This window comes from Theropithecus gelada, chromosome 2 (genome assembly GCF_003255815.1).
Source record: "Theropithecus gelada isolate Dixy chromosome 2, Tgel_1.0, whole genome shotgun sequence".
Classification (NCBI taxonomy): domain Eukaryota; kingdom Metazoa; phylum Chordata; class Mammalia; order Primates; family Cercopithecidae; genus Theropithecus; species Theropithecus gelada.
Window position 1 is genome coordinate 120,371,212 of NC_037669.1, and position 17,984 is coordinate 120,389,195.

The 17,984-nt window shown below is 44.5% G+C and overlaps 1 protein-coding gene and 1 pseudogene across 1 annotated transcript in view; one reads left to right on the plus strand and one right to left on the minus strand.

The window, feature by feature from the left end:
- The window catches only part of SLC7A14 (solute carrier family 7 member 14), a 155,373-nt gene that overhangs the window by 82,547 nt on the left and 54,842 nt on the right, over window positions 1-17,984 (plus strand). Inside the window, exons 4-6 of the mRNA XM_025377915.1 lie at window positions 574-791; window positions 13,186-13,332; window positions 16,393-16,601. Coding sequence (XP_025233700.1) covers window positions 574-791; window positions 13,186-13,332; window positions 16,393-16,601 — 574 coding nt within the window. The remainder of the gene's footprint in view (window positions 1-573; window positions 792-13,185; window positions 13,333-16,392; window positions 16,602-17,984) is intronic.
- On the minus strand, window positions 2,630-4,130 carry LOC112619760 (annotated as a pseudogene).

Genomic DNA, 17,984 nt, shown 5'->3' on the forward strand with positions numbered 1-17,984 from the left:
AGAGGGCAGGAGTCCACTGGCCGTTGGGCAAAACCAAGCAGGCAGGGCGTGTTCACTGGTTATTTTTTTCTCTGCAACCACATGTACACAAAAGGACAGAAAACCCCTGTTCCCATCATTTTCAAAGACACACATTCTTAAATGTGTTGATAAAGAAAAGGTTTGGGAATGGGATGGAAATTTTACTGACTGTAAAATTAACAATAATGAAGATAAAAACAATTTTCAAATAACATGTTAGACCTAAATATGCACCCCAAATATCACAGGTCGGTTCCCACTTCAAATGTTCTGTGCCATGCTTCCATAGGTGCTCAATTTTTGGTCCAGGATATCAGATCATCTTACCTATCTACCAAATTCTGCTCATTTGCAAATAGACACTTGTATCTGCTTGTGGACTACAGCATAGGCATGTGTAGGTGCACACACACACACACACACACACACAGTTCCTTTTACAGACTTACTGCCCTTCTTAAAGCTGAGTGCGGATGCACTGGGGTAGGACCAGGAGTTTGCATGGCCCTTTCTTCCCTCTAGACAATGTCAAATCATGTCTTTCCTCTCTAGGGAAAGGTGAAGAATCATACCCAGACCTTCTGGCTCTGTTGATCGCAGTCATCGTGACCATCATTGTTGCCCTGGGGGTGAAAAATTCCGTAGGCTTCAACAATGTTCTCAATGTGTTGAACCTGGCAGTGTGGGTGTTCATCATGATCGCAGGCCTCTTCTTCATCAATGGGAAATACTGGGCAGAGGGCCAGTTCTTGCCCCACGGCTGGTCAGGGGTAAGTTTATTCCAAACACCTGGTGTGCCTGTCACATACTCTGCCTTCTACCCTGTGACCAGCCTAAGACATATTTTCAAGAAAATGCTGTTCTGTTCCATAATTACCACAGCACCCTCTTTATCACCTTTTGATCTGAATTTAGTTGGAATATCCTGAAGAAGTGGTTCTTGTGTGTGTTTGTTTGTTTGTTTTGTTTTGTTTCACAAGCATTTGTTAAGATCCTATTTTATACAAATAACAATAATAGATTCAATGTTTCGGCAACCTGCAATTGCCTAAAATTGTGCTAAGTGGCGTTGCATGTAATAACTCATTTAATCATCCTGATAATCTTGTGAGGAAGATATTTACATTCTGCTCTTAAAGATGAAAAAAAAAAACAAAACAAAACAAACAAAAAAAAACTTCCATTCAGAGAGTTCAAATGGCTTGCTGTTAAACACACAATGTAAGTGGCAGAACCCAGTCAGCCAGGACTGCCTGACTCCAAAGTCTGTGCAAGAACAGCTCAGTTCTATAGAATTATCTCTACAATCTACTAAGGGAGATAACAAGAACATAAATACACAAGGCAATAAAGGAGGCCAGGGAAAGGGGAGAGTAGGGAAGGGATGAGTTTTGCCTGGGTATGAAACTAGGAAAATAACAGTTTTTAATTGCAATGTCAGCATTTGACTCTAGGAGGAGAGTCCCACTGGGGTCAAAGGACAGTTGAGCTGGCCTAATGGAGGGCTGTGCTATAAGTCCCATTCCAAAGGCATAGTTCACGACAGGCGGGTTTACCTGGTGTGGTCTAGGGGTTAGCAAGAGGGTGGGCCGGACCAAAAGGACATTTTCACATCTCATTCCATGATCTGGCTAGTGTGGTTTATGCTAGAGAAAAATAGGAAGGTCAGAGTGGCAAATTCTTTATACTGACAAGTGGCTGTGAGTTGCACCTGGTTTCTTTCCCTAGGATGACTAAAAATACTTACGTTGTGGATTTATTGGTGAAATTCACTAGCCCACCTTTTTTTCATGGTAGAACATAAATCAGAGGATTTTGAGCTGTCAGGGACCTTAGAGGTTACCTGGTTCTATCCATTCATTTAACAGATGAACAATCTAAGGTCGAGAGAGGCAAGTCTGCCTAGAACTGATGACAGAAAGCAAGTCCAGGATTCCACCCACTTTGCTTTTGTAGCTTTTGCTTGGACTGGTTTTTCTCCAACATGTCCAGGGATCAGAAATGTTTCTTAGAGAACACTCAAAATCACTTCTGTTTATTCTGAACCATGCTATGCCGTTCAATGCAGAGAAATAAGCAAGGAAGCAATTTAAGCCAAGATTCCTAGTCTTCTCCTTATCTATAAGAATTCCACAGAACTGCAAAGTTCATCCTTCCTCTTTGAAATGAAGAAATACTGAAACTGCTTAAACCCAAAAGAAGAGACAAAGAAACACTGTTGGCCCCATTCTGGACCCCCAGATCTGTATTATCTTATGATACAAACTGTTCCTTTCCTATCATATAAGAGAAACAATAAATTACAAGAGTGAAAAGAAGGAATGTTTTCCTGGAACTCAGTTGCATTTTCTTTTCTTTTCTTTTTTTTTGGCAGAGTTAGCTGAGATTTTATTTTGGGCATTATAAATAAAGCAATTGAATTGTTTTGTAGCTGGAGGCATGGGCAAGAGGGGTCCCCAAGTGGTAAACTCCCCCGCAGGTGGGCTGAGAGCTGGGGCTGAGCCTCAGGTGGGTCTCCTGTTCCCTGTGCTCCCCTGCACAGCAGCCTCCCTCCCAGGCTCTGGGGAAGCCACAATAGGGGCAGGCTGGGAGGGGCTGCGGCAGCTCTTCACTTGGGCAGGACGTCAGAGGACTTGGACACCAGCTTCCCATCACGGGTCTCGATCTCCTTCACAACCATGGCCCTGGTGGAGCTGGTGGAGCTGATGCAGCTGAAGGAGCTGGAGCTCGCGACAGAGCCAGAGCTGGAGCCTAGGCCATAACTGAGGCCAGGACTTGTGAGGCCCCCATAGGCCAAGCTCAGACCACTTGCATAGCCACTGGTGGTCTTCATATGGATACTTATGTTCTGCATCCCAGACTCCAGCCGGCTCTCCTCACCCTCCAGCAGCTTCCTATAGGTGGCGATCTCGATGTCCAGGGCCAGCTTGACGTTCATCAGCTCCTGGTACTCACGCAGCTGCCGTGCCATGTCCTGCTTGGCCCGCTGCAGGGCGGCCTCCAGCTCGGACAGCTTGGCGTTGCCATCCTTAACGGCCAGCTCCCCACGCTGCTCGGCATCTATGATGGTGACCTCCAGGGAAGCCCTCTGGCCTTTGAGGCCCTCAATCTCAGCCTGGAGCCGGCTGATGTTCCGGTTCATCTCAGAGATGTCAGTCTTTGTACACCGCTGGTCATCTCCGTGCTTCCCAGCCAGCGTCTGCAGCTCCACATTCTTGATCTGGTACATGCTGTCAGCCTCAGCCTGGCTGTGGTGGGCAGTCTCCTTGTACTGCGCCTTTACCTCAGCGATGATGCTGTCCATGTCCAGGGAGTGGCTGTTGTCCATGGACAGCACCACAGACGTGTCTGAGATCTGGGACTGCAGCTCCTGGATCTCCTCTTCAAACAGCTGCCTGAGGAAGCTGATCTCATCAGTCAGCCCTTCCAGGCGAGACTCCAACTCTACCTTGTTCATGTAAGCTTCATCCACATCCTTCTTGATGAGGGCAAATTCATTCTCCATCTCTGCACGCTTATTGATCTCATCCTCATACTTGTTCTTGAAGTCCTCCACCAGCCCCTGCATATTGCCAAGCTCCGTCTCCAGCTTCAGCTTCTCCTGACTCAGAGTCTCCAGGTGCCGCCTAAGGTTGTTGATGTAGCTCTCAAACATGTTGTCCATGTTGATCCCAGCTGTCTTCTGCTGCTGCAGGAGGCTCCACTTGGTCCCCAGCATCTTGTTCTGCTGTTCCGGGAACTGTATCTTGTCGATGAAGGAGGCAAACTTGTTGAGGGTCTTGATCTGCTCCTTCTCCTAGGTGTGCATGGCCTGGATATTGAGGTCCACCTTCAGGTTAACAGGGCTCAAGCAGGCTCTGGTTGAACGTGACAGCGGTGATGCCTCCTATGCCGCTGGCCCCACCATAGCCTCCGCCCAGGCCACCCCAGAAGCTGCTGCTGCCCACTCGGGAGAGGCTTGAGGAGCTGATGCAGGCACCAGGCCCACTTGTGTAGAAGCAGCTGCTGAAGGCCTGGGGGCCAGAGGTGGACACCTGGTAGGACTTCTGGGTCACCCTGATGGACATGGTGGAGGCAGGAGTGGAGGCAGGTGGGTTGGACCAGGCAGAGATGCCAGAAGGAGCTGAGAAGCTGCTTCTTGGTCCTCAATTGCATTTTCATTGTAGCAGGAAAATGTCCTCATCATTTTCTTGACAATACAAGAAATTATTGGGTCATGGACTTATTGTAAGACTTTGGCCATCAATTAACTTCTGTGTTTTCAGTTTTGCTCATCTATTATGTAGCAAAACTAATTGCACCACATGTTTGCAAAAAACAGCAAAATCTTAGATGTTTTTATGTGCAGCTTATTATGGTTGGCAATAGTTAAAACTACACGAGGAAGGAACTAGTATTTATTGACTACCTGTTAAGTTCCTGGCATCGGATTCCATGAATAGTATCTCACTCTTAAAACAAAACTTTTAAGCGGTGCTGTTATCCCTAACTTAAAATTGGAGAATCTTCGTAGAGGCTGGGAAACTGACCTGACATCACTTAGCTAGTCAGCTCCAGGGCTGGAGTTTCTGCACAGATCTGTGTGACTCCAAAACCCTTTCTACCAACCGAGTACCTTGTGTATCATTATCATTCTCTCTGAGCTTTCTTTAGTAAGTAGTAAGGTAATAAATCTGACATGTTATATTTCCTTTAAACTTTCATGAAGTCATAGAATCTTGGAGGAACATTGAGAGATAGTCTAGTTTCTTTTCTTATCTTCAGATGGAATATAGTTCAACTGACCCAGACTGCGTATGCATTGTTTATGAAGACATCCTGTCAATGCAATTCTAAAACTCTTCTTAACTACTTGATTGATATTTAATTTTCAAAATCCTCCTATTAGCTCACCCAAATGGCACACCCTTTAGTTTAGGCCCCACTTAAAGACTGGAAAGAGTTAATATCCTCTGTGTAAATGTTCTTTACCCATCCTGAAGAAGATGGAGGCACATTTTAGCATTGCTTTTAGCCTTGTGTTTTGTTCTGGGGCGTTTATTCTCTTTGGGGGTCTCCCTTTCCTTTTCAGGGGCTCCATATCCTTCCTCAATCAGGAGCCCGCTTCATCAAGGAAGGAGCTCATCATGCCAGCCTTGGGGTTCCCCACTTATACATCCTGGGTTCTGACAACTTTCCTAACAGACGATCAGAAGTCAGGCATAAGAAGGAAATGAAGGATGCTTTTCCTAACATTGAACATTTTCTTTGTGACAAACTCTTTCATGCACACTTTAAATTTAATCTTCACAACAGCCCTGCAAAATAAGTATAGAGATCTCCACTTTTACATGCAAATAACTGAAGCTTAGAAAAGTTAAAGTCACAGATCTAGACAGTAAGTAATAGAGCTGAAATTAGATCCCAGTCCTGGATGGGCCAAAGTACTTATTTACCCCACTGCCACCTGGGTTTGGGGCCATGGAACTGGTTGTCTTCTTTTGCACTTCTGTTCACTGTCCTCATTCCAATCCAAGCTTACTGCCTTGAGTAGTTTTGTCATTGGTCAAGAAAAAAGCTTAGCTGGGATTGTAAATGTTTTGCTGCAATTCCATTATCCCTAAAGGAAACTTGGGGATGATGTATGTCCTAGTGAATGTGCCTAAAAGTATCATCTGAGAACAAAGGACAGCCCAGTGTGAAGATGTTGCTGATTCATCCTCTCCGCACTCTGCCTGGCCTTGGATTTCTACGTAGTACATTTCCTTCCTAGTGAATGGGCCTGTACCTGTTATTTCTCACCTTTGGTTTCAGGTGATTTTTCCAAAGTCCAGCAAAGTCATTTTGAATTTAGACTCGATTTTTTAAGGTCTGACAGTGTCTCATGAGCATGTCATACACCAAGGTAATACACACACTCCTTACTCTGTTACCTAACAATTGTCTACAAAAGTGTGTTTCCTCGTCAACAGATACATGAACTTCTTCACTCCTTAGCAAAACACTTACCTCTACCCCTGACTAGGGGACTAGTGCAGAGGTCCAACCCACTTTATTCTTCAATTGCTTTAGGTAGGATGGAATGGAGGAAACCATTGTGTAGGAGATGATGTATAAGAATAGCATGACATGACTTTCCACACAATTCTCAAAGACTTTGAAAGAGTTAATGAACAATCAATCCATCCTCTAACCATGGACCCCTTATAAACCTACTCTTTCCCCTGCTCCAAACACTTCGTTCCAAAGAAAATAGTTTAAGGAATGGTTTACTCACTTACAGGTTCTGGGTCAAATGCTTCTTTGGTCTTGAAGAGTTTAAGAACAACAAACATTTTTCCCTGTATCAAGTAACTCTGGCCTTCAGCTGAACCCCTGCTTCCATCTGCAGTTCGTCAGCCCTTGAACATTGTTGGATGTGTGTTCCCTTCATGTTATTTGTTCTTGATACTATCTTATGGTTTTTATTTAAGCAAATAAGACACTCTAACAGCACAAATAGCTCCCACGAAAATGGTCCATAGCAATCATTTGTGGGGAATCCTGACAGCCTCCAAACAAAGGAAAAGTTGTTTTTCATGTTCTCCACATCTGAATCCATCTGTGGGACCCTATCAGTACATTCCACTGTCACTGGGGACAGGCTGCTAATAGAGCTGGGGCATGAGGGTGGCAGAAAATGCTATGAAAAGTTGGAATTTCATCTTGTTGCCTAGAGAGTGAATAATATAAAGGCGCCTAATTATCTCCCAGGCATCTGGAGACTGGCCGAGGCAGACGTGTGAAGGCTGCCTCATCTGAATGCCTCTCGAATATCAGCAAGATGCAGGGGGCCAGTTTTTACGGACCTCACATACTGAGTAGCAGGCCACTAATGACATTACTTTTGACAACTAACTAAGCAGAAGCCCTCCAGCAACTGAGGCACATGCTGCTTTCCCACAACCCCATTCTAGAGGGGTGAACTCTGCTCTGGATCAGCCGGCTGAGTTTTTATATCAGGTTGACTTCAAACAACAGTCTCAGCTATACCATCAAATAAAAAGGTCAATACTTTTTTTTTTAGACAGAGTCTCACTCTGTTGCCCAGGCTGGAGTGCAGTGGCGCCATCACAGCTCACTGCAGCCTCAACCTCCCGGGCTTCCCACCTCAGCCTCTCTAATCTTCCCACCTCAGCCTCCCAAGTAACTGGAACTATAGGTGCACACAACCACACCCAGCTAATTTTTTTCAATACTATTTTTTAATTTTGCAAAACATTAAAGCAAAGAGTTAGGATAACATACCAATAAACCCAGAAATACACATACACTTGCACACAAACACACATACACACATTTCGCCCACCAATTTTATTCACAGATGCTCACCCCCAGGTACCGCACATGTGCTTTTATGTATGGAAGTCTATTCTAATTATAGACACCAGTGGTCAGATCTGAGATCTGGACAGAGTGACATGGAAAACAGTTTCAGTGGCACCCATATACAGTTTCATTTCATGAGTCTTTGCATTTACCAATCAGGGACCGTTTGCTTGCAAGGAAGAAAAGTTCATTCAAACTAACTCAAGGAAAAAGATGACCCTTTTTGCTAATTTTATTATCTTCTCTTTAATAATTGTTTATTTCATCTATGTCTTGTTAGGCCAAGTTCGGTTTGACCTTGGTAGGTGTGCTAGTCTTTCTTCTCCATTTGCCTCCACTCCCCAGACCTATTCTCCACCCTTCATGACCTGTTCTCTGCTGCAGGTTGCTTCCTGTTGAATTTAGCCAATGGGAAATATTATCAGGTCAGAAGGTGAGAAGAAAGCAAGGCCAGAGTATTTCTTCCTTGCTGCCTCCCAGCGTTGGCACCACACTGGCTGTGCCTCCACAAGGCAGCTCCTTCTAGGAATCTCTGACCCATAGCTCCGGCTCCTGCCGGACTCCAGGACACCATTCCACCCCCTACACTTAGGCCTCGGGATGACAACTTCTCAGTGTTGCTAAGTCTCTGATACTTCAACATCCCTAGTCAGTTCCCTTAGCCCCGCCTAAATACTCCCCAGACCTGCCTATAGTCCCTTACTGAAATTTTGTTTGAATCATCTGAGTTATTAATAAATTCTCTTGACTGCCTAATGTGGTAGAACCTCCGCATGTCCTGCCTTTGATCTGTCCAGTCTTTCTTCAACTATACTTGCTTTCTAGTTCTACGTATGCAAATGCAGGCTAAGAGACATCCTCTTTGCAAGTTTACTTCCTCTTTTGCCTACTTGGTCATAGTTAACTTTCTGATAGCTAATCATTTTCAGTAATTGCCATCCCTTCTCTCGCTCATTTAGAGGAAAGTAGCATTTGTATTTTATAAATAATACAGATGCTTATTAATCTTGTTCAGTTTGTTACCATAATCAAGACTGCATTTGGGATCTTGCAGTATCCGCTACACTCAATCTCCATAAAATCAAGCTGCGTACTTTTTGCTCATGACTATATCCCATCACTAAGCACAGTGCCTGGCACATGGTAGCACTTAGTATACACAAGTCAAGTTCTAAAAGGAGGAAGGTGGGGGAGTAGAGGGAGGAGAGAAGGAGAAGGAGAAGGAGGAGGAGTTTGTGCTCTTGGGTGTCAACTGCTCTAGAAAAACTTAGAATTGTCATAATAATACTGGTGGTAAGAGCTAATATTTATTGAGCACCTACTCTATTATGGACTGCAGTTTACTCTATTAGCTTATTTTATCCTTGTAACAACACTATGAGCCAAGTGCTATTATTATCTCCATTTAAGTAACAATGAAACTTAGGCTCCAAGAAGTTAAGAACTTATTCTAGGTCACCAAGCTAATATGTGGCAGAATCAACCTGGGCCTGACAATCTACAAAGTCTATGCTCCTAACCAAAGCCAATCACGCCCATGTGCGTGGCTCTAGGATTTCCTCTGAAGCCTACAGTGGACGTCACATTGACTCCAACTGCCAGTACTGCGCATATTTAATGGTGTCCTCTGCATCTTCCACTGAGTCTTCTGCTCTTCAAATTAAACATCCCCAGGTCCCCAGTTCTTCCTTACATGGCATGGTTCACAAACCTCTCACCTTTTTCTAAGATTGCTTTGCCCAAATTTATATGGTTGTTGTGCCAGGTCACTAAATGATTTACAAGAGGAGTGTATGTAATACATATATATGTATGTATATGTGTTTGCATGTGTATGTGTGTTTATACGTATTTGTGTATGTGTGTGCATGTTTGTGTTTGTACATATATGTGTCTGTGTGTGTAGAAGGGAAGAATGGATGCTAAAGGAAGAGAAAGCAGGACCTGTTTTTCTGGGGGTTTTTTTGTGGGTACTTAGTAGGTGTATATATTTATGGGGTACATGAGATGTTTTGATGCAGGCATGCAATGTGAAATAGCACATCATGGAGAATGGGGTGTCCATCTCCTCAAGCATTTATTCTTCAAGTTACAAACAATCCAATTACACTCTTTATTTTAAAATGTACAATTATTATTGACTGTAGTCACCCCGTTGTGTTTTCTAACGTAGGTCTTACTCATTCTTTCTACTTTTTTTGTACCCGTTAACCGTCCCCACTTCCCCACCTCCAGCCCCCAACTATCCTTCCCAGCCTCTGGTAACCATCCTTCTACTCTCTATGTCTGAGCTCAATTGTTTTTATTTTTAGATCCCACAAATAAGTGAGAACATGCAATGTTTGTCTTTCCATGCCTGGCTTATTTTGCTTAACATAATGATCTTCAGTTCCATCTATGTTGCTGGAAATGACTGGATCTCATTCTTTTTTATGGCTGCATATACTCAATTGTGTATATGTACCACATTTTCTTTATCCATTCATCTGTTGATGGACACTTAGGTTGCTTCCAAATCTTAGCTATTGTAAACAGTGTTGCAACAAACATAGGAATGCAGCTATCTCTTCAATATGCTGATTTCCTTTCTTTTGGGTATATACCCAGCAGTGGGATTGCTGGATCATATGGTAGCCCAATTTTTAGTTTTTTGAGGAACCTCTAAACTCTTCTCCATAGTGTCTGTACTAATTTACATTCCCAAAAACATTGTACAAGTGTTTCTCTTTCTCCACATCCTTGCCAGCATTTATTATTGCCTGTCTTTTGGATATAAACCATTTTAAGTGAGGTGAGATAATATCTGATTGTAGTTGTGATTTTCATTTATCTGATTGTCAATGCCTGTTCGCCATCTGTATGTCTTCTTTGGAGAAATGTCTATTCAAATCTTTTGCCCTTTTTTTTTTTATCAGATTACTAGATTTTTTGCTATAGAGTTGTTTGAGCTGCTTATATATTCTGGTTATTAATTCCTTGTCAGATGGGTAGTTTACAAATATTTTCTCCTATTCTGTGGGTTGTCTCTTCACTTTGTTGATTGTATCCTCAGCTGTGCAGAAGCTTTTTAACTTGATGTGATCCCATTTGTCCATTTTTGCTTTGGTTGCCTGTGCTTGTTGGGTATTGCTCAAGAAATTTTTGCCCAGACTAATGTCCTGGAGATTTTCCAAACAAACATCCCCTAGGAGTAGTCTTACAGCCTGTGATCGCGGTTGAAAATGCTGGATGAAAACAAAGTACAAAAAGGTAAATGAGTTCCCTAAGACATAGAGATAGCCAATATATTGATTTATTTATAACCCCGCTTATTTCCACAGAGGACTTGAACGTGTAGAATAACTCTGTTTTTATTGGGTTGTCTGTGCTTGTGGGGTATTGCTCAAGAAATTTTTGCCCAGACCAATGTCCTGAAGACTTTCCCCTAATGTTTTCTTGTGGTAGTTTTATAGTTTGAGGTCTTAGATTTAAGTCTTCCATCCATTTTGATTTGATATTTGTAGATGATGAGAGATAAAGGTCTAGTTTCATTCTTCTGTATATGGATATCCGGTTTTCTCAGCACTATCTACTGAAGAGACTGTCTTTCCCCCAGTGTATGTTCTTGGCACCTTTGTCAAAAATGAAGGACTTATGTTAAAGTGAGGCTTTTCTTGATCAGGACTACTTAGTGAGCCTGCAGTCTAGCATCCGTTCATCCTTGAAGACCAGTAATATTTTCTAGATAAGTGAAAACAAGCACATTTCCAAGCCTGTGAACCTCCATGTATGATGAGGTGAGATCTATTTTCTCTCTTTGTCTGGAGGCCAAAGACATTTTCCACACCCTTGTATGAAAAATTTTGCTGTAGGAAAAGCAGGAGGTCTCTTCTCTTCTGGAAAGTAGCCATCTAGAGATGGAACCACTTATGTTTGAGAAGTTCTTTCTACCTGGCTTATTAGAACAGACCAGGAGTTCTTAAATTTTCTTGTGCCATGGACCACCTGTATGTCCGATGAAGCCTGTAGATCCCTTATGAGAACTGTGTTTTTAAAGGAATAGCCTAATTACATAGGAATTCAAAGGAAATCAATTATGTTGAAATGTAGTATTAAGTATTTTTAATTTTATTTTACTTTTAAATTATAATCTAGTAACAATGTGCTTCTCTATTGAGATTTATATGTTAACATCTATGTCTAATAATTATCATAATTTGAAGGTAGTAATAAGCATAAGTGATATTTCAAGATCTCTGCAACAATTCTCATATGAAATGAAAATATCTGATTGCTATTGGTGACACAGGCACAGGTATTGCTAGTTTGATACCTACATTCATAACAGAAAAAAATGCTAATTCAACTAGAAGGTAGTGAAAAAACATATGTAATTCTTTGCCAGCAAAATTTATAGATGCCCTGAATTCCATGGCCTCCAGGATAAGAACCTGGGAGTAGAGGGTTGAAACATTAGAATCCTAGCTGAGAGAAACTGTAGGAAACACCAGCTCATTTTATAGATAAACAAAGTTTGCTTCTGAAGGTTTGAGAAGATCTTTGATTCTGTGGTGTACCTTACAGGTTCTGGTATTTCGTATTTTGTCTTATTGATAAGTCAATGAGGAAGTTAAGAGTGAAAATTTTGGACAAGTGTCAGCTTGGCACACATTTTGATTTTCATCATTTATAAACTGAATGCGGAGAAAAGAAAAATAAAGTGGTCCAGTCTACAATGGGTCTCACCTCCTGGACCACCGACTAGGGCTTGCATTTTTTTCCCTCATCGCATACACGCAAGTCCAAAAACATCTCTCACCTTTTAAAAGGACGTCCCCAAGCATTCAAAGAGGCCCTTTTTTTACTTAAAGCTAACAATGAAAATACCAAGGTGGGTAACCTTCATTTAAACTTCAATAGGTTCTTTCAAAGAAAGTAGCCACTCTTCAATGGAAGGTTTTCACTGCATTTTGACATATATAATACATTCCCAAACACCCCTGGAGCCATGTGGACTCCTGGCAGACAGACTGCCAGCAGACGTGACTGGATACTATCCCCTAGCTTTACTCTGACCTCCTGCCTCATGCCCAACTAGGTCATTCAAGTCCCAAAAGGAGCAACAAATAAACTGTCTTTACCCTGTCTTCCCAGTGAAGACAATAGAATATCTGAAGATCTGAAAATCTTTTATATCATTTCAGATCTGGAAGTTACCATAGAGCTGATCTGTCAGGGGTACTAACAGTAATTTAGGTAGGATAACTCTTCCTTATGCAGAAGTGTCTGAATCCCCTACACTAAAAGGCAGAAGCCTTTTTTTTTTTTTTTTTTTTGAGATGGAGTCTCCCTCTGTCACCAAGCCTGGAGTGCAATGGTGCGATCTCGGCTCACTACAACCTCTGCCTCCCGGGTTCAAGCAATTCTCCTGCCTCAGCCTCCTGAATAGCTGAGATTACAGATGCATGTCACCATGCCCAGCTAATTTTTGTATTTTTAGTAGAGACAGGGTTTCATCATGTTGGTAAGGTGGTCTCGAACTCCCGACCTCATGATCCACCCACCTAGGCCTCTCAAAGTGCTGGGATTACAGGTGTGAGCCACCACACCTGCCAATTCTTCTTGTCTCTATTTACACAGCGTAAGGGAATCGACCACAACCACACAGCTAAAAAGCGTAGGAGATCAGAACTTGTGTGTTTAGCACGAGTTCCGCCATGTTACTCCCTCAGCCACTCAGTCATGTCTGCAGGGCATAGGGCATAGGGCAGTTTCCACATTTAAGGCCCTGGTGCCACCCTGACCTTCTGAGTCTGACAAATGCCATCATCCACACAGGTGCTGCAAGGAGCAGCAACATGCTTCTATGCTTTCATTGGCTTTGACATCATCGCCACCACTGGAGAGGAAGCCAAGAATCCCAACACGTCCATCCCTTATGCTATCACCGCCTCCCTGGTCATCTGCCTGACAGCATATGTGTCTGTAAGTACCAGATGCTTGCGGGACTCTCCTCATGATGTGGCTCTGGCACCGAGCTCCCTTCTCTGTCAGGAAGGAGTCCTTTCCTATGTCTTCTTGGTGTCTGTGTGCCTGTCTTTTATCCCCTGTAGTCCCATTCCCCACTCCCCATGACAAGAAAAAAATTAGGATTCCAAACTGAAGAAGAGGAGAAGCCCCAGGCCTTCACTTCAGCCTTGGCCTTCATTCCCACCCCTCCATCCTCACAAGCTCTCGGTGTCTGCTGCTGCCCCAGGGGCTGCTGTGCAGGGAATAGGCTGCCGTCCAAGGAGCTCAGGTCATAGGCTGGCAGTAACGGGTGGGTGTGCGAGCAAAGGCATTGTGGGCCTCTGTGCACTTTCCTCAATGCTCTTCTGTCTTCTGGGAGCTTCCCGGCAGCAAAGAGGCGAGGCTCCCTGCACAGCGGGGAGAGAGAATACATTGTCCTCTACAAACTCTCTTCCCCTTAAATCTGGGGAGGAAAGTGTCATTTCTTTCGGCCATTGCTCTCTCTTGTTACACCAGCTCAAACTCACCTTCAGGTTTCCCTAACTAGGGGAGTCCCAGAATAAAGGCTTCAGCCTTGTCTTTTTCAGGATCACGCCCCGCGACACTCCTCACGCTTTGATGCTTGCTCTCTCAGCTCCCATCCCAGAATTTCTATCACAGAAATGGCCCAGCTGCATCCAACATCCCCCTCTGCCCCTGGCAATGGAGAGAAGTGGCTCACAGGCCAATCAGTGTGTGGTTCCACAAACATCCTCAGGTCCTGAGGGGCGGACTCACTTGGGTCACCACAATTAGGAAAGAGCTGGCGGGGGGGGGGGGGGGGGGGGGGGGGGGGGGGGGATGCTGCCGCTGATCAGCCTTGCTGTTTCTCTTTCCCAAAAAGACATCTTTAGCAACTAGCTAAGGAAGCCAGACTGATTGATCATTAAGGCAAGCTGCAAAACAGGATTGTTCTAGAAGCCAGAGAAAAACACAGAGCAAACTTGGGGGTCGTTTACAGACATTCAGCTGCCTACCCAGAGGTTTTATGGTTGCCTCAATTATCGCCTCCCGCTATGCACACACACGCAAGGGGCTTCATCCTGTCCATACCATGATTATCCCTGTGGGCAGAATGTTGCGGGACAGAAGGAACAGCAAGGGCACTCTGCGTTTCTCCTTCTACTCCTCCTTCATTCCTGCCCTTCCTCCAGGAGTGGGCCTTTACAACACACACAATAAAGTCAATCATTGCAGTGCCTGCCTTAGAATAGCACTTTATAGACCACAGAGTACTTCTATGCATCCACCAACTTTTTACCCATCCTGATCTAACTCAGGAGACTCCCTGAGGCTGGAGAAGGCTCAGTCCCATTCTCCTCCAGCCCACCCTGCCCCATCCCCAAAGGGGATATTGCAAGTGGTTGTGTTACTGAGAAACGTTCTCTTTCATACTGCACGGGCCTTAAACACACCCTAGGAGTTGTTTGGTCTTGTACTGGCCAGCAGGCAAGCCCCTCTACCACCATGAGAAGAACGAGGTTGCTGGGCTGTGCTAGGACATCCTGTCCTCCCTGGTGGCCCTTGGCTCTGCTGGAAGATCTTGGCTCCAAAGGAATAGGCAAAGAAATGGTCTACATATGACTACCTTCTTTCCTTCGGGCTTTGAATTCCTTTCTTGATGTCAATTTGGCCTTCATAGCCTAGGCGGAGAGGGGGACGGGACAGGGGACATATCTGGTCATATGACTGGTGGCTCCGTTGCCTATGGCCAATTCTGAAGGCAGGGTTGTTGGGCAGATCAATAATATGTGAGGGGAGTAGGTCCTGGGAGCCCCCAGTTAAGTGCTTATTGCCTCCCTGATGCACACGCATACCAGTGGCCTTGTCCTGTCCATACCCCGATTTCTCCCCGTAGGTAGAGTGTTGAGGGAGGGGTGGTAGGGTAGAGGGAAGAGCAAAGACATTCTGCTCTCTATTTCCTCTTCTGCTCCTCCCTCACATCTCCCTCTTCTCTGGGGGTGGACCCTTATAGCACACACAGTAAATGATTCCTGATTAAGCAAAGCCATAGTTGCCTGACAGCCATATAATCAGTAGGATTGATTCTGTCCTGATGCCATCACTTGTTTGTTGGCCTGCCTGGCTCCTAGGACTAAGCTAGAGAGAAGAAATAGAAATATGAGTCCTTATCTGGGTCCCAATAGTTAACAGGCTATAGGCCTCTTCATCACTTATCTTTGGAGATTTTATCTCTGGTGTTTCACAGTGAGAGGGAGCATGGATAAGACCCTGAGGACCAGAAAGCATAAGAGAAATGAGAGCCTTATCCACGTGGGCAGGGTGCCCATGGTCCCTGCCAGGCCTGGTTGCAGGGCATTGGCTGCAGCTCCTTCCTTCTGGAAATATCTGCTCTCCACGGAACTGTCGGCATAGCTCTGCTTTCATGGGGCTGAAATACCTGCCGTCTTACTCCTCAGATATCAAAGGACCAGAGAGATAGAGTTTCTGGCCCAGTCCACTAAATTCACATGTGAAAAATCACAGGAGAGGCCGGGCGCGGTGGCTCACGCCTGTAATCCCAGCACTTTGGGAGGCCGAGGCGGGCGGATCACGAGGTCAGGAGATCGAGACCATCCTGGCCAACATGGTGAAACCCCGTCTCTACTAAAAATGCAAAAAATTAGCCGGGCGAAGCGGCGGGCGCCTGTAGTCCCAGCTACTCGGGAGGCTGAGGCAGGAGAATGGCGTGAACCCGGGAGGCGGAGCTTGCAGTGAGCCGAGATCGCGCCACTGCACTCCAGCCTGGGCGACTAAGCGAGACTCTGTCTCAAAAAAAAAAAAAAAAAGAAAAAGAAAAATCACAGGAGAAAATATTGAGAAAGGCCTAGAGGCCAGATGACTGGTCTACAGTAAAGGCACATGCCAGCAAGTAGTGGATCCAAACTGCCATGCAAGCCTCTGCCTCCAGGGACAGGGCTCTTTCCTCTCCCGTGGGGCCTCCAGCCATGCGTTCTTCCCCTGTACCTCCAGCCCTGTCTTCTCTTGTTTTAACAGGTAAGCATGATCTTGACTCTGATGGTGCCATATTACGCCATTGACACGGAATCCCCACTGATGGAGATGTTTGTGGCTCATGGATTCTATGCTGCAAAATTCGTAGTGGCCATTGGGTCCGTTGCAGGACTGACAGTCAGTTTGCTGGGGTCCCTCTTCCCGATGCCGAGGGTCATTTATGCCATGGCTGGTGATGGGCTCCTTTTCAGGTAAGGGCTACCCTCCATGAAATTTATCCTGCTCTGCTACGTCTATCCAGGGAGAACGTCTACCCACTGTCATGGTTATAAAGTTTTAAGTTTTATGCAATTACCGGGCTCTGCCATCTTAACAAACCCTGCTCTTGGGTGGGGTATATAATATTTTGATAAATTAAGACTAAGTCATTTATATGGTGAGGGCGCTTTGTGAAGTAGGCCCTATTTCTCTTGTCCTTTCGTACAGGGAGAAATGTAAAATAGATAGAAACCGACCTGGATTGCTCCGGTCTGAACTCAGATCACGTAGGACTTTAATCGTTGAACAAACGAACCCTTAATAGCTGCTGCACCATTAGGATGTCCTGATCCAACATCGAGGTCGTAAACTCTATTGTTGATATGGACTCTAGAATAGAATTGCGCTGTTATCCCTAGGGTAACTTGTTCCGTTGATCAAATTATTGGATCAATTGTGGGTATTAGTTCGCTTTGGCTTGTGAAGCCTTGGCATGGATCATTCGGAGGTTTATTTGTGCTCCGAGGCCGCCCCAACCAAAATTTTTAATGCAGGTGTAGAAATTTTAGGGCCCGTGGGTTTATATGGTTCTTAGTTGCATTAGTAAATTGAAGCTCCATAGGGTCTTCTCGTCTTATTGTTTTATATCCGCCTCTTCACGGATAGGTCAATTTCACTGGTTAAAAGTAAGAGACAGTTAAACCCTCGTGTTGCCATTCATGCGAGTCCCTATTTAAAGAACAAGTGATTATGCTACCTTTGCACGGTCAGGGTACCGCGGCCGTTAAACGTATGTCACTGGGCAGGCAGTGCCTCTAATACTGGTAATGCTAGAGGTGATGTTTTTGGTAAACAGGCGGGGCTGAGTTTGCCGAGTTCCTTTTACTTTTTTTAACCTTTCCTTGAAAGCATGCCTGTGTTGGATTAACAGTGAAAGTAGTACGGGCTTGTTTGTGTTTATTGGTACTGGGCTGTTAAGTATCAGTGAGGTTTTCGATCTGATTTAGGCTTATGCAGTGGGGAGAGAGAGTTCATGTTACTTATACTAGCATTATTGCTTCTATAGGGTGATAGATTAATCCAATGTGATTTGAGGAGTTCAATGATATGTTTGGGGTTTTTCGGGCGGTTGACGTTGAGCTTGAACGCTTTCTTAATTGATGGCTGCTTTTAGGCCAACTATGGTAATGGGGGTTTTTACTCTCTATGTAAGGTTTTTTCCTAGTGTCTAAAGAGCTGTCCCTCTTTAGACTAACAATTAAGTTTACAGGGAGATTAGGTTATTCTGTGGGTAAACTTAAGGTTGAACTAAGATTCTATCTTGGATAACCAGCTATCACCAGGCTCGGTAGGCTTGTCACCTCTACCCAGAAATC